Source organism: Austrofundulus limnaeus, unplaced genomic scaffold (genome assembly GCF_001266775.1).
Source record: "Austrofundulus limnaeus strain Quisiro unplaced genomic scaffold, Austrofundulus_limnaeus-1.0 Scaffold0, whole genome shotgun sequence".
NCBI classification, from domain to species: Eukaryota; Metazoa; Chordata; class Actinopteri; order Cyprinodontiformes; family Rivulidae; genus Austrofundulus; species Austrofundulus limnaeus.
This window is the reverse complement of record NW_013952402.1, coordinates 1,350,198-1,364,270: the sequence shown is the minus strand read 5'-3', so window position 1 is coordinate 1,364,270 and position 14,073 is coordinate 1,350,198. Positions and strand designations below refer to the sequence as shown.

General features: G+C 37.0%; 1 protein-coding gene across 25 annotated transcripts in view; it reads left to right on the top strand.

Annotated features, from left to right (window-relative positions):
* Window positions 1–14,073, top strand: part of LOC106516126 (neurexin-1a) — a 301,025-nt gene that overhangs the window by 243,036 nt on the left and 43,916 nt on the right. For 20 of the 25 annotated variants that reach the window (XM_014007392.1, XM_014006916.1, XM_014007560.1 and 17 more), the window contains 2 exons: window positions 4,565–4,736; window positions 13,636–13,725. In XM_014007392.1, the coding sequence (XP_013862846.1) occupies window positions 4,565–4,736; window positions 13,636–13,725 (262 nt within the window). The remainder of the gene's footprint in view (window positions 1–4,564; window positions 4,737–13,635; window positions 13,726–14,073) is intronic. The other 5 variants (XM_014008166.1, XM_014008248.1, XM_014007634.1 and 2 more) reach the window with 1 other exon arrangement.

Sequence of the window (14,073 nt, the reverse complement as noted above, 5' to 3'; positions counted from 1 at the left end):
TATATATATATATATATATAGCATTTTCATAACTATATATATATATCATTTTCATAACAGCTGGAAGCAACAGAGTAACTTGATTGTGCTTGAAAATTCATATCTCCCCTRTTAAAGCATTTGACAAAAACAAGTTTTACTGGCATGATTGGTAAACTAAATACCTAATGATCACAGAAAACCTCTCAGTCTGCAGAGGCTGTTTTGCAGCTTTATAGATAGTAAAACAAGTATCTCTATAGTTGTATAATGAGTGCAGATGGGAAGTTTTAACGAGAAACTGACACTCGGGGTACTGCTGCAGCTACTCCACCCTCCAGCTGCACGGATGAGAAGCATAAAAAAGGAGCAGATTAGAGGAAAATGGTGGATCAACTTCATCAGTTAATTAAACTCTATTGCTGCTTGATGAGCAATTAATCAAGGCAGCATGCAGAGTGTCAGAAAGGCCTGAGCTCCCTGGGTGTGGTATGCGTGCACCATACAGCATGTTCCTGAGGGGGGCGGCCCTGTGGGGAGCGGTGCTTACCAAGTGAGCAGCCCTAAAATTGTACAGGGTGTAATGGGCTGAGCTTATGTAAGCAGCTATCAATCACTTCCTGACATAAGCCTGCACCCTATTAGAGCTCCAGGATTAGGCCCCTCTCAGTGCTAAACTAACAGAAACTTCTCYTCTACGTCAATTGAATTTCAGGAAATGTTGTAATATATTAGATCATAATTTAGAAAATAAAGTAGAAGCTTTCCTGGCTCAGACTGCAGAGGCAATAATACAATAATATCAATATGTGCAGAGAAAATGAGCTGTAAACTTGGAAAAAAGCAACAAAATATAATAATTTCCCCTTAAGGAGGCAGCTCTATCTGCTGGTTTAGTTTTTGAGTTTTAAGTACTGTCTTTCATCCCACACCCTCATCTCTTTCAAGATTGTGCACAAGGCCCTTTTTTTATGCTGCGGAAATTCAAGTTGGCAGTTTGTGACTAAATGCAGTAAATTTATTAACAAGACCGCGGGGAACATTAAAAGTCAATTGAAGGAGGCTATTAAAAGCAGGATTTTAATTGGCTTGGTGCCTCGGCTAAAACTATTTTTTTTCCACTCTGTCTTCTTTTTTTTTCCCTTCTTCTTCTACTAAGAGCAGTAGTCATAAAAAAGTTCTGAATTAATGTGTTTGGTATGCATCAGTCCTTGAAAGAAAGTTTTCTTTTGAAATTACGGAGGCTTGTTTCATGTTAGTTTTTATGCTATATCCAAGGTCTTAAACTTAAAAAAGACAGAGTGTGAAATTGAGCTTTGTTGTCGCATCTGATGATATCAGCTGCTCATGYTATCTGGGATCTGCTAATTCTCCCTTTGCCTATTCCGATTTGAGATCCCGACAAGAGCTGAGGTCAGTGTTTCTCTCTGTTTTTCAGTATCAGTTGATTGGTGTTTGGGCCTGCAAGCAGTGAGTAAATTGTGTTAGCGCTGTAGCTTTAATGCATCAAATTATATAATCTCTTTAAATTACATTACAAAGCATACAATTGTCCTAGTTGTAGTAACGCAGTGTGACACATTACAAATGGTTTTAATTGCACCGTAGCTTCTGGCTCTTCTGAACTCGCGCTGCACTTTAAGGGGCCTGGGACCCGCGCGTGCACATGGATGTGTGTTTAGCGGCGGCTTCAATAAAGAGACAGTTTTGCGCACATGGGAGAGTTAGAGAGAGATAGTGAGGCGGTGTAGTGTTGGCTGTGCTGACTGGATAATATCATGCAAAGTGCTGCGTGTTATAGTAGGCTGAGCCTCCAACCAGATGCTCCGTTCACTGCAGCTCATAAGCAGAGAGAGCAGGAGACCGCCCGAACATACGCACTCATCTTCACTGGATTAAGCTGGAGGATTGAGGGACTTCGATCGTGTACTGTAAAAGAAGCTTATTAAACTTGACACTCATTATGTGAAGGAGACTGTGGCTAAGATGTGTTCAGTGTACACCAGTGAATTATTGTGTTAATATTATTTCTGTTGTGCTTTAGTGTTAAAGCAGTGTGGCTGAAGTTTGCACTTTAAATTAAATATTTAGTCTCAAAAACTTCAATGCGTTCGTGCATATTTAACTCTGGGGTAAAATGACTGGTTGTGTTTGTAGTTCTTTAGAGAAACAGATGGCAGCATCACACAAAGGACCAGGGCAGGTACATATACTGTATATATATATAAAGGTTTTCTTTTTTCAGCTGCTCCCTCTTGCACAGGTTGCAGAGTGAACTCCCATGAAAGATTTGGCAATTGCTTTACACCAGCTCGGATTCAAAATATTTTAGATACACGCTGTGGGACACAAACAAATAACATATGCATTTAAGGGTCATTTTTGAACCACAAAACATCCAGGAAACAACGGCACATTCAGGCACAACACATACGCTTTGTCAGTATGCCTGCCAAGACTTTAATCCATACAGTAATCTACCTTATGGAGAACCCAGCAGGTTTCTCGACTATCAAAATCAGACTCTTGGAAAAGTGTCACCTGTCACATATGCAAACCAAATAAACTGTGAAGACATCCCGCTGGTAATGCACTATGCTGTACATGACAATTCATAATGGAATTGATGAAAACCCAACAGGAAGACGTTTACAAATAAAAACAGAAAATAAATGAATTTGCTCAAATTAATCAGAACAAGAATACACAGAAACATTTTAAATAGTGTTCACAATGAGCTCTTAAAGCAAACATGTCCAACAATTCACTTATGGTTCATTTTAATCAGTGTACCGATTAATGCAGTTTCATTGCATCTCATTCACTATTGCTGTTTTTAAGTCAAATGAGTGTAGTCACTGCAAATTGATATAAATTTAACCAACATAGTAATAAACATGTCCCTCTTCTTTTTGGTAAAGATACACTGTTTTATTTTACGACAGAGTGTTATGGCCACACAACAAATATTTTTTTATTATGAAAATAATGTCATATCATTATGAGATTATAGCTTTAATATTATGAGAAAAAAATCATAATCTTTACATGACATTTTTACTAATTTTCCACCTGCTGTGGACAGCCATGCGTCTCACTGTGTTTATGGAGTAATGCAATGACTTTTGGGTCTGTTGGTAATGCTTTCACCTCTAAATTATGTGATGACTAAATCTGTCAATGCCACCATAAATTACAATACGGCTTCTGTTTTTCATATTGTCTTTTCAAAGTCCTGCTACTGATAATTTGATGCTTTTGTGCTAAAAGATTAGGTAGCCTATTTTTAAGAACAACTTCACAAGTTGCTCAACATGCCTCATTTTAATGCAGTGGTAAGACTGCTTTTTCATGTAAAGGTTTTCGTAATGGTACGACTTTATTCTCGTAAAGTTACGACTTTATTCTCGTAAAGTTACGACTTTATTCTCGTTATGTTACAACTTTATTCTCATAATTTTGACTTTATTCTCGTAATGTTACAACTTTATTCTTGTAATATTATGACTTTATTCTCATAATATTATGACTTTATTCTCCTAATGTTACAACTTTATTCTCCTAATGTTACAACTTTATTCTCGTAATATTGACTTTATTCTCGTTATGTTGCGACTTTATTCTCATAATGTTGCGACTTTATTCTCATAATGTTATGACTTTATTCTCGTAATGTTATGACTTTATTCTCGTAATGTTATGACTTTATTCTTGTAATGTTATGACTTTATTCTTGTAATGTTATGACTTTATTCTTGTAATGTTATGACTTTATTCTTGTAATGTTACGACTTTATTCTTGTAATGTTACGACTTTATTCTTGTAATGTTACGACTTTATTCTNGACTTTATTCTTGTAATGTTACGACTTTATTCTTGTAATGTTACGACTTTATTCTTGTAATGTTACGACTTTATTCTTGTAATGTTACGACTTTATTCTCGTAATGTTACGACTTTATTCTCGTAATGTTATGACTTTATTCTCGTAATGTTATGACTTTATTCTCGTAACGTTGCGACTTTATTCTCGTAATGTTAAGACTTTAATCTCATAATATTATGACTTTATTATCATAATGTTGCGACTTTATTCTTGTAATGTTGCAACATTATTTTCATAATGTTACAACTTTATTCTCGTAATATTATGACTTTATTCTCGTAATATCATGACTTTATTCTCATAATGTTACGACTTTAGTCTCGTAATAAAAAAAAATTAAAAATCTCATTGTGTGGCCCTAATACTCCGTCTTATTATTTGTACAAGAAAATTGACAATAAAGTTAAATATATACAGCACATGTATTATCTGAAGCTTTAGGTTGGTGCATTCAGGGAATTAAAGAAACATTGTGGTGAAGCAAAGCCCAAGCAATACAAGCATGATTTGCCATTTTTAATGAACTGCTATTTTAAATAGATTTTTAATATTTCTTTAGTATATGTTAAAATAACCCTAAGTTGCCCTCATTTTTTAGCCTCTTTCGGTTTATTTGTGCTAAGTCTGTTGGCAGCACTGTCCACAGTAAATGTATATGATTACCTAAAATCTTTTTTCCTGTCTTCTTCTCCTTTCAGGAAAAAGGAAACATTGCTGTTGTGTTTAATGTGGGAACAGATGACATTAACATCGAGGAGACATCAAAGTTTGTAAATGATGGAAAGTACCATATAGTGAAGTTTACAAGGAGTGGGGGTAATGCCACTCTGCAGGTGGATGACCTGCCAGTCATTGAGCGCTACCCCACAGGTGAGTCCATCGCTTTGTCTTTAATTACGTCTGCTGCTTCTTAAAGCCGATAAAATGATCGAGATTTCCGTTAAAGCCCTGTCTGTTAGGATGTCTTTACGTTTACCTGGCATGTGCTTTAATTGCTTTTTATCTTTCTGTTTTCAGCAACTGTTTAGAATACCAGTGTTGTTGAGTTTCTACCCTGAATAATAAATGATTTGAAGTCTCACATAAAAATCTTAAATATGACCAGTCCAAAGGTGCATTAAGGTGCAACGAGTCTGTGTCTACATGTCTGCATTATAACATCCCTAAGCAAAAGTAATTTACATACAGATTGTGTTCCTAGTACCTAAGATCAATAATCTGTTGACTGACGGATGGCCACTTTTATTGTGGAAAGTAATTGTGTCCCATTTCAATTATTTATCCTTCTGCCAATACAGTTGATTGATTGATTGAAGGTAATGGGGTAGACAAGCCTGCAATAATACAGTCAAAGTAAATCTGGTTGCTTACACAGAATTAAGTACCAGATGATCAGCTGCATTGCAGCATCTACTGTGCTTTGGCATTCATCATTTTGACAGCGTGCACCACAATTACTCACACACACACACCAGAAAATAAAAAAAACAAGCTGTGTTAATTTTCTTAGTCATTAGTGCTACTAATAATTTCATTTGTGTAGCACTTTTTTATAAACACAGTTTACATGACAGTAGAAGACAAATGCAGCAATTACAACCCAGTGCAATGGTTGTTAGGTAAAATGAGGAAAAAGAAAAGAAATAGTTTTGTATTTTAGGTCTGAAGTAATAGTTGTTTTTTATTATTTTACATTGTGCATTTAACCTTTGAAAACTCTTAAAAGTGTCAGGGAAATGTCAAACTTATGTCACCAGWTTTAAGGGGGAAAGTATGTGGTAGTTTGCCGGCAAAGGACAACAACTCAGCAACACTGGTATCTGTCTGCCGTGTTAAAATGTCAATCATTTGAATTGAAATGCTAGTGCTTGTATTGTTGAAGTTATTAGCTTTTTTTTAAAATGAAAGGCTTTGACAAAAGCTACGGAGTATTAAGGATGTGTGAAAGTGACTGTTGAAATTTTTAAAAAAGCAAAAAAGAAGAAACGTTGCTTTTTATTCCTGGAGAGCAAAAAGGCTGCGGCATTTGTTAGATTAGAAGACTCCATAAAATGAATGAGCGAACGAAACAAACAGAATTAAACCTGCCTATTGCTTACTTCCTGCTGTTTAAAGAGCTTTTAGCTTTGACCATTGCATTCATCTAAATGGAAAAAGAAAAGGTTTTATGACTCTGGCTCATTTCTCACTGTTTGCCTTCATGTTACAGTCTCAACAATAAAAACAACAAGTCCAAATGGGCTTTGTCATATTATGGATGAACTGCAATGAGGATATTCAAAGTCAGATCATTTGAAGTGGGATTTTGTGGTTTTGTTGATAGCTCTTTGAACAATTTCAATTTAAAGAAATAAAGTTTGTTTTTGACCAGATTGATGGGTTAATGGCTAGTCTGAGATGGAAATGAATTTTTGGGATCTTTAAAGAAGACACATCCTGCTTTTAAATCCTTCAGTTGYGGTCTGTATAAAGTGGAACTGCGATGTTTTCCTCCTTATTGTAACTCCACAAGCCCCGTCCCTTTTTAAAGGTGTGTCTCGGATCAACTTGTTTTGAGGCTGTCTCTTTAAATCTAAATATTTGCTTCACACCCCGCCCCCATCCAGCTTCCAGACTGCTCCATTCCAGTTTGATAAAGGGGTTTATGACTATAGATGCGCAGAAACGTTTTATTTACAAATGAATTAAAAGATGTTAACAAGGGAAGACTTGTCCATCCAGCCTGACATGTTGGAGCCAGAGTCTGACCCAGAGAGATAGAGGATGAAGTTTTGTCATTATGTAGTTATTTACAAAGAATTGTTTGGGTAATTATGAGCAATAACAGTGTCAGCTGCAGTGCTTCATTCTGAGGCATTTATCTACAGCAGGTAAGATGTTGCTTGTTTTAACATTACCCRCAAATACAAACCATCTATTATATGTAACAATTCATCCGAATAAAATTTGACAATGTTAGTTTAAACTTAGAATTAGACTGACCAAATGTTAAGAAAAACCTCACTAAATAATATTGATTTCAGCTGTATGACTGTAATAAACATTTATTTGACCCTTGGATTTTAACAAAATGACTCACTAAAAATCAACAGTTTTTCTCTGTGGTTAGTAAAGCATCAAATATTGAAAATCTGGATATGAAAATACTGACAATTCCTGCTGCAGARGGAAAAACCACAACATTTGACCAACTGCATCCCCACCAATCATGCATCAGTGACAACCCCAAGTCCAGCTAGCTTATTAAGCCCGTTGCGGACTAATTATATCTAATCACAATTACTGCGTGGTCCTCCCCTCTCCCCAGCACACAAAGCCATTATTCTTTCAGCTCGCCTGCAGTTTGATTAGTATCCATGTATGCCTCTAACACACTCATAATAGCAGCCCTCAGCCATTCTTAGGCCACTCACAGATCAACAGTGATTATAATAAAAGTAGACAGCAAAGATAAAAATGATGACCGGAGAGTCAGAAAGAGAGAGGAGGAGTTTACACCAAGGGGAGCGATCACTCTCAAAGCAAGGAAATAATTGCTTCACCAGACCCTCTATTGCTGCCCTAGTAATCTCATTAAAAAGTCTCGTACTGCACGCTTATAGGCCATTAAAAGTCTTTAGTGCAATTATTAGAATCCAAACTGCTAGACGCAGACACATAAGTAGCCTCCTGTTTATTGTGCTGCGCTTTCCCCTCGCTTTATTTTTGTTCTGCTTCTCGTCCGTGCTGCTCGCAGTAGGATTGTGTGGGGGAGAAAAAAAATGTTCCCTTGTCGTTAGTCTTGGCCATGGAAGTAATACCATCACAATGGTGCTGCTGGGCCCGCAGGGTACAGCGCAGCATCCTATCTGAGCATCCAATGAACACGCGTTGCACACAAAGATAATGGAGGAGTCTCTGGCCTTATTCTTTTTTGCCATTATCAGAGCGTGGTGCACTTACAGAGCCCCCTGTCTCCGACTCTCCTCAGCTCCTGCTTCCCTCTTTTTCTGTCCTTTTTACCTCTATCTGTCCACCCTTGCCCCCTCGTCGATCCCACCCACTGTTTTTTAACCTTGTGTTTGTTTTCTGTCCTATGGGATAGAAGCACAGTGGGGGGTTATCCGTCAAAGCTCCATCCTATCTACTCTTTTTTTTTCTTGTTTTTGAGCCTATTCAGCCTATTGTCTTCAAAGTCATGACAGAGCAAGATTGGTTCATTAGCTGTCGCAGCCAGACTAAAGAATAAAGGATGCAGAATATTAAAGGGATCCACGATTAATTGTAACATTGGACTTTATTTGATTAACATATTTTAAAATGTAGTCTGTAAAAATAATGTAGGCTGTTTAGTTAAGTACATTTTTAAAAATATTTTGTCACAAGGACGGAGCCCTTTTATTGACACCACAAAGCATTCTGGGTAAATTATGATGTCGACTAGGTCATCGGTGAGGCATCATCTTGGACAATATCTGACGATCGTCTCTTTTAAATGAAACCAGAGAGCGTTGACAGTAAGGGGAATGTAGYAATGACTCAGCCTGCAACTGAAAATATGGATGGAGGACAACAGAGCTGCTTCATGGAAGAAGAAGCCCAGCTTTGCCTGTTAGCTTTAGCGCCAATGTTATATTGCTGTATATAGATACATGTGTACTGTATTAGCTTGATGCTAGTGCAAAAGCTAACAAGCTAAACTGAGGTCCTCCATCCACATTTTCAGTTGCAGGCTGAGTCATTCCTACATTCTCCTCTGTCATGTAGATGAGGACCTCAGTAACGAGAGGAGAATGTGTAGCGCTGAGCTAATACATATAAATGGTGATAGCATTGGGGCTAACGCTAAAGCTAACAGGCTAAGCTGAGGTTCTTCTTCCATGAAGCAGCTCTGTTGTCCTCCATTCATATTTTCAGTTACAGGCTGAGTCATTTCTACCTTCTCCTCTCTGTCAACGCTCTSTGGTTTCATTTAAGAGCCAATTGTCAGATATTGTCCAAGATTAACCTTCAGGGTGGATATAGCTCGCCAGCTGCCTCGCACCGATGACCTAGTTGATGTCATCATTTACCCAGAATGCTTTGTGTGTAAATAAAATGACTCAGACAGTGTAATATAGTTTTAAATTTTCAGTTTAAAAATGATAAAAACTGAACAGCCTACAGTATTTTTACAGTCTTTATTTTACAGTTAAAAATAAATGTTTATCAAATAAAGTCTAATGTTGCAACTAATTTTGGATCACTTTAATGATAATAAAAATATGTCATAAGATTCATGTTGGTTTCACTTTTTCTAATTGCCCCATCTCCATGAACAGAGTGAACATTTGTGTATTTGCTCATTTAACATGGTGAGTGTAGGGCTTGTAATGAGTTAAAGCTCCCACCTTATCTGAACACTTTATTAATAAAAAAAAAAAAGAAAGAAAGAAGAAAACAAGTGGGTAAGGGCAAAGCAGGTCAGGTGGGACGGCTCAGCTGAATCGCTGTTGTCTGGCAGGGGAGATAAGCCAGGCTGTCCTACACCAAACCAAATCACCACTTAGCAGCAGTCAGCGGCTGCGCTCGCAGGCGGAATGAATGGGCTCGGGTCCTGCATCAAAGCCCAGGGGATAGCATTGTTTAACACCCGGGTGTCCCGCAGTGGGGATCAATACACGATCACACCTTGATTATATCCACACTTAATTAACCTCAGTGTAAGGATAGACTGAGCATGCCGCTGAGTGCAGAGCCAAATAGATAAGCTCCACAGTCTTCGAAAACGGAGCATATTTTTTAAACAAAAGTGAAGGGTTTTTGGCTCTCAGGCAGAGTGTGTAAGGAAAGGAGTGTGTGTTAGTTACGTAAATCCACCTGACACTCCCCTATGGTTTCACTATTAGTTTTCTCGCCTTCTTATTAAAAAAGAGCACCACTGATTTTTGAGACGTTTTAATTGCATCGTGTCACTACATAGGTGTAGGTTTTTTATTAAAATGACAAAACAAACAAGACTTGTGACAATGTGACAAGAAAGAAATTAAGCCAACCTTTAGGTCAGGAAATTTGCATTGATTATTAATAAATGTATAAGAGAAAAAAATGCAGTTTTACTCATTTTCTAATCGTCCTCRCTGTCCTTTGAGGACGTTAGCTAAAAATTCTCCACGTCCCAGTCTGATTATGGCCTCCCCTCAAATGAGGTGCCGTAGTAACAGGAAATGGAGGTGACATAACTAACGTCCAATGACTGCCAAACGGAGGTGACAGGAATTAGCCACGTAAATGTTCCATTACAACCGCAATCAGAGATTATTCATTATTGTATTGCACTGCAAACATTATGGGGCACAGCTGTGTTTGGCCGTGCGAATGTTTACTCTGTCGAATGCATTATTTACCCACGTCTGCACCCCTGCTGTGCACGACTTTCTGAGGAATTTATCGAGACCGTTAAAAAAATGATGGAAAATTTGGAGGAGCAATTAGGTTATTTCAAAATGCTGAATAGAAAATGATATGCATCTCAAGTTTGGGAATATTCAGTTTATTTAATGCAAAGTGATTAATGAGAAAACTATAAAGAGATGATTCATAAGGCCCTACTGAAGAAAGTTAACATGAAAAGGAACTCTTTTGTAGTTCTAATGGTTGTTGAAMGCAGCGTTTCCTTTTTTCTTTTTCAATAAGATCCATTTATTCATATTTCCTGTTACAAAAAAAATGTTTACACTTATAAACATTTATATAAAAATGAGCCATTTCCTCCAAGAGGTATATAATGCAGATAATAAAAAGCTATCATTGTGCTCCTGTGGCCTAAAAAGCACTTTAGCCCTTATCGAAACGTAAGTGATGCAGTTGTATAGTGTAAGTGTCTCCTGTTATGGCAGGATCTGGCAGAATAATTGAAAGCTCTTAGTGTTTCCTTTAAAAAGTTGCAAACAAACCAAAAAAATTAAAAATCCAATCACAGTTCAGAATATCCCAAAGTGTGTTACAGCTGATAAAACTAAAACTAACAATAACAAGAAAACCACAAGCAGGTTCATTAACAACAGTAATAGTTTGGGAGTTACGGGTGCAGGCAGTGCATGGGCAGGTACTTATAAATGAAAGGTTTTAATTTAAAAAATAAAAACAAYCAGGCAGCCAAAACACACAAGGATCTGATGGCCATTGGATCAAACCAAAGAGCTCATACGTGTTCACTGCGACAAATAATTGGTGAATAAGAACAGGTGGGTTAATGGACGGAGAAACAACAGGTGACCTGACAAAACCAGCAACAGGAAACACGTTTAAAACTAGGCACTGAAATCCAAAATGACAGAACTACCAAACACCACAGAGATCCCACAACCATGATGAAAAGATTACAGAACTAGAAGCACTCGGAGAGCGCAAACCTCCACCAAGCCAAGGCCGTATGTTTGTTTGTTTGTTTGTTTGTTTTGTGTGTGATTTATTACATTTTTAGTCATGTAAAGTCAAGTGCTTTACAATGACTAAACACGTAATAAATTACATGCAACAGAAGGAGTGGAACAGCATCAGCAAAAAGAAAACATTTAGCCAAAAAAAATAAAAATAAACAGAAATAGAATAAACATAATTGTTTTAGTAAACCTTAAGGTTATCTAACAGCTAACAGACCTGAACGGGGGGTGGTGAGTTAGCTAGCTTACCTTTCCGATACAAGTGGGGGGAAAAACTCCAAAAACGTAAAGACAAAATACAAAAATGCTAGGATGCGCAGGCCGATGTATTATGAAAATGYTCTGTTGTCACATTAAAGTAACTTCAAACAGTAAGTTTTTTGATTTCAAAATAATTCGGTCTAAAGTTTTATTTCCATGTGCCTTCGTGTGATTGGTCTTCTGCACCGCTTCAGGCAATCCCGTTGGATGTCTACAGTCGGGGGTGTTGACCCATCTATGAATGACCCGATGTGATTGGAAGTGTACGTCAGCTTCCTTGAAGCTGATTGGCTGTTCCTGGGCTTCCTTGAAGCTGATTGACTGTTCCTGGGTCTGGATCGTGATCTGGATCATCACCAAAATTTAATGTTGTGTCACTTTGGCCAATACCCACTTGTGGTGAAAATTTCATGAAAATCCGTCCATAAGTTTTTGAGTAACTTTGTCCACAGTCAGACAGACAGACAGACATGACCGAAAACTTTACACCCCCCCCCCCCTTTGGCGGAGGTAATGATGGCTGTAACATGAAGAAATATAAACTTCTTTGAGGAGCTTCCTTTAGATTTAGTGTTTTTTTTATCTTTTTATTTCTCTTCTGTTAGGTAAGGTTTAAACAGTAAAACTACTTGTAAAATGATATATTTTGTTGTAGTTTAAAGTACATGGCTTTAATCCAGAGAGGCATAATTGCACCACACWCTGTTGGATAAGGCTTATGTAATGATGGTAGAAATAATGAACAGAGCGACAGCGGTACACTGCAGAGTGATAAAACTGCTTCGTTGTGCAGATAACTGGGATTAGATTGAAAGTATTGCTCTCCTCATTGACTTAACTTATAAAATAATATATACCGTGTGCCTTTGTTGTGTTTTCGTAATGCAGATCATCTTTCTGCATTTGTGTTAAAGGGAAACAAACCCAACTCCCACTGCGCTCCAAATTTACACAATCCACTACAATCAGATTTCATGAGCTGTTCCAACTTTAAACATTTTTCTGTGTAACTGATCCCCAACAGTAATTTAAGCTGGTGTGATTAAAAAAGGGGGGTTTTCTTCACTTTAAGACTCATCATCACATCAAATGTGCATCTCTTACAAGATTACTTCTTTTAGTTAGMTTCTTTGTGATCGTTTCGTCTCTGGAGCTATTCTTCACTGATTCATTGTTAGCTACCGAATCTTTTATCTGCCAGAACTGAATTAATATAGTTGATGGGACAAACATTGTCAATCTGCCGGAAGAATGGAGCTGACTGAATTCAATCTCGGCAGACAATACCAGGGGAAAAGCACTCAGAGACACTGCCACTTTGCTAAAGGTTTTCTGTTTTGGAGAGGTTATTGGCCTTGACAAAAGGGTGATGCAGAGTTTGCCCTCATTAAAGCCAAAGTGTCGCTCAAAATGTTGGAGTGGAGTTTTTCTGTAGCCGCTCTGCCTTTCTCCTGTCACTTATTCGGCTTATATTCAGAGCAATCTTTAAAAAAAAATCACTAATGTCATTTAGTCAGTCAAACTCACGTCTTTCTAAGTTGTAGCTTTTGTCAAAGCTGTTTAATWAAAGGTTTTTACAAGTGGACGTACCGACGATGATGCTGTCCTCTGACAAGATYTTCTGGTTATTCTCTGTACATTGTAAAACTGTAAATAGATGATAATTTCTTGTCAATTAGGCAATTTAATTGGGGTTTGTACATGTTAAAGTAAATCATAAAATATGTATTTAATCAATTTAACATATAAAAGCTAATTTAAAAAGAGATAAAATGGGCTGAAGATACGTGGTAAAGAGTTTGAAATGCTTAAATTTGTGAATTTTGCTTGTCTTTTTTAACATAGCTTTATTAATCTAAATGAAATAATTCCATGCTAGTATACATATTTTCAWATAACATAGGCCTAATTTGTTGACTAAAATAAAATAAAGATGGACGTTTTGTTCAAATAATGTTTCAGTAAAATTGTTTGTTTGTCTTTTAAACTTAAACTTTTTAAACTTAAAACTCTTGTGCGGTTGTATAACTTCAGCTTTAAGTATGAACATTTAACCTTTGACCTTTCAGATTGTAACCAGTGAAATGTCTCTTTAAACTTTAAAGGCCACATTGATAACGAACGCCTGGCGCTTGCTAGACAGCGAATCCCATTCCGACTCGGTCGAGTAGTTGAAGATTGGCTACTCGACAAAGGTAAAATCACTGATTAAAATTTCAAATAAAATAAACTCATCTTAACCAAGTTGTAGCAGTATTTTGTAAATAATAAACCTAAATAAGTAAATGTTTAMCATAACTATAAAATTAAAAGATTTGAGCAGTTAAATTCAGTTTGTAATGTATTTTTTTTACTTTTCATAATAATGTATTTACTTGATAGAGCTGTTTAACCCTCCTGTTGTCCTCATTTTCTGTATACACCCTTTGTCCTCCGGGTCAAAATGACCCGTCTCCACTAAATTCCCAATATAAGCAGCTTAATTGAATTTTAAACACCAAATTTCATCTTGTATATTGTCATTCACCACAAAATGTGTGAAT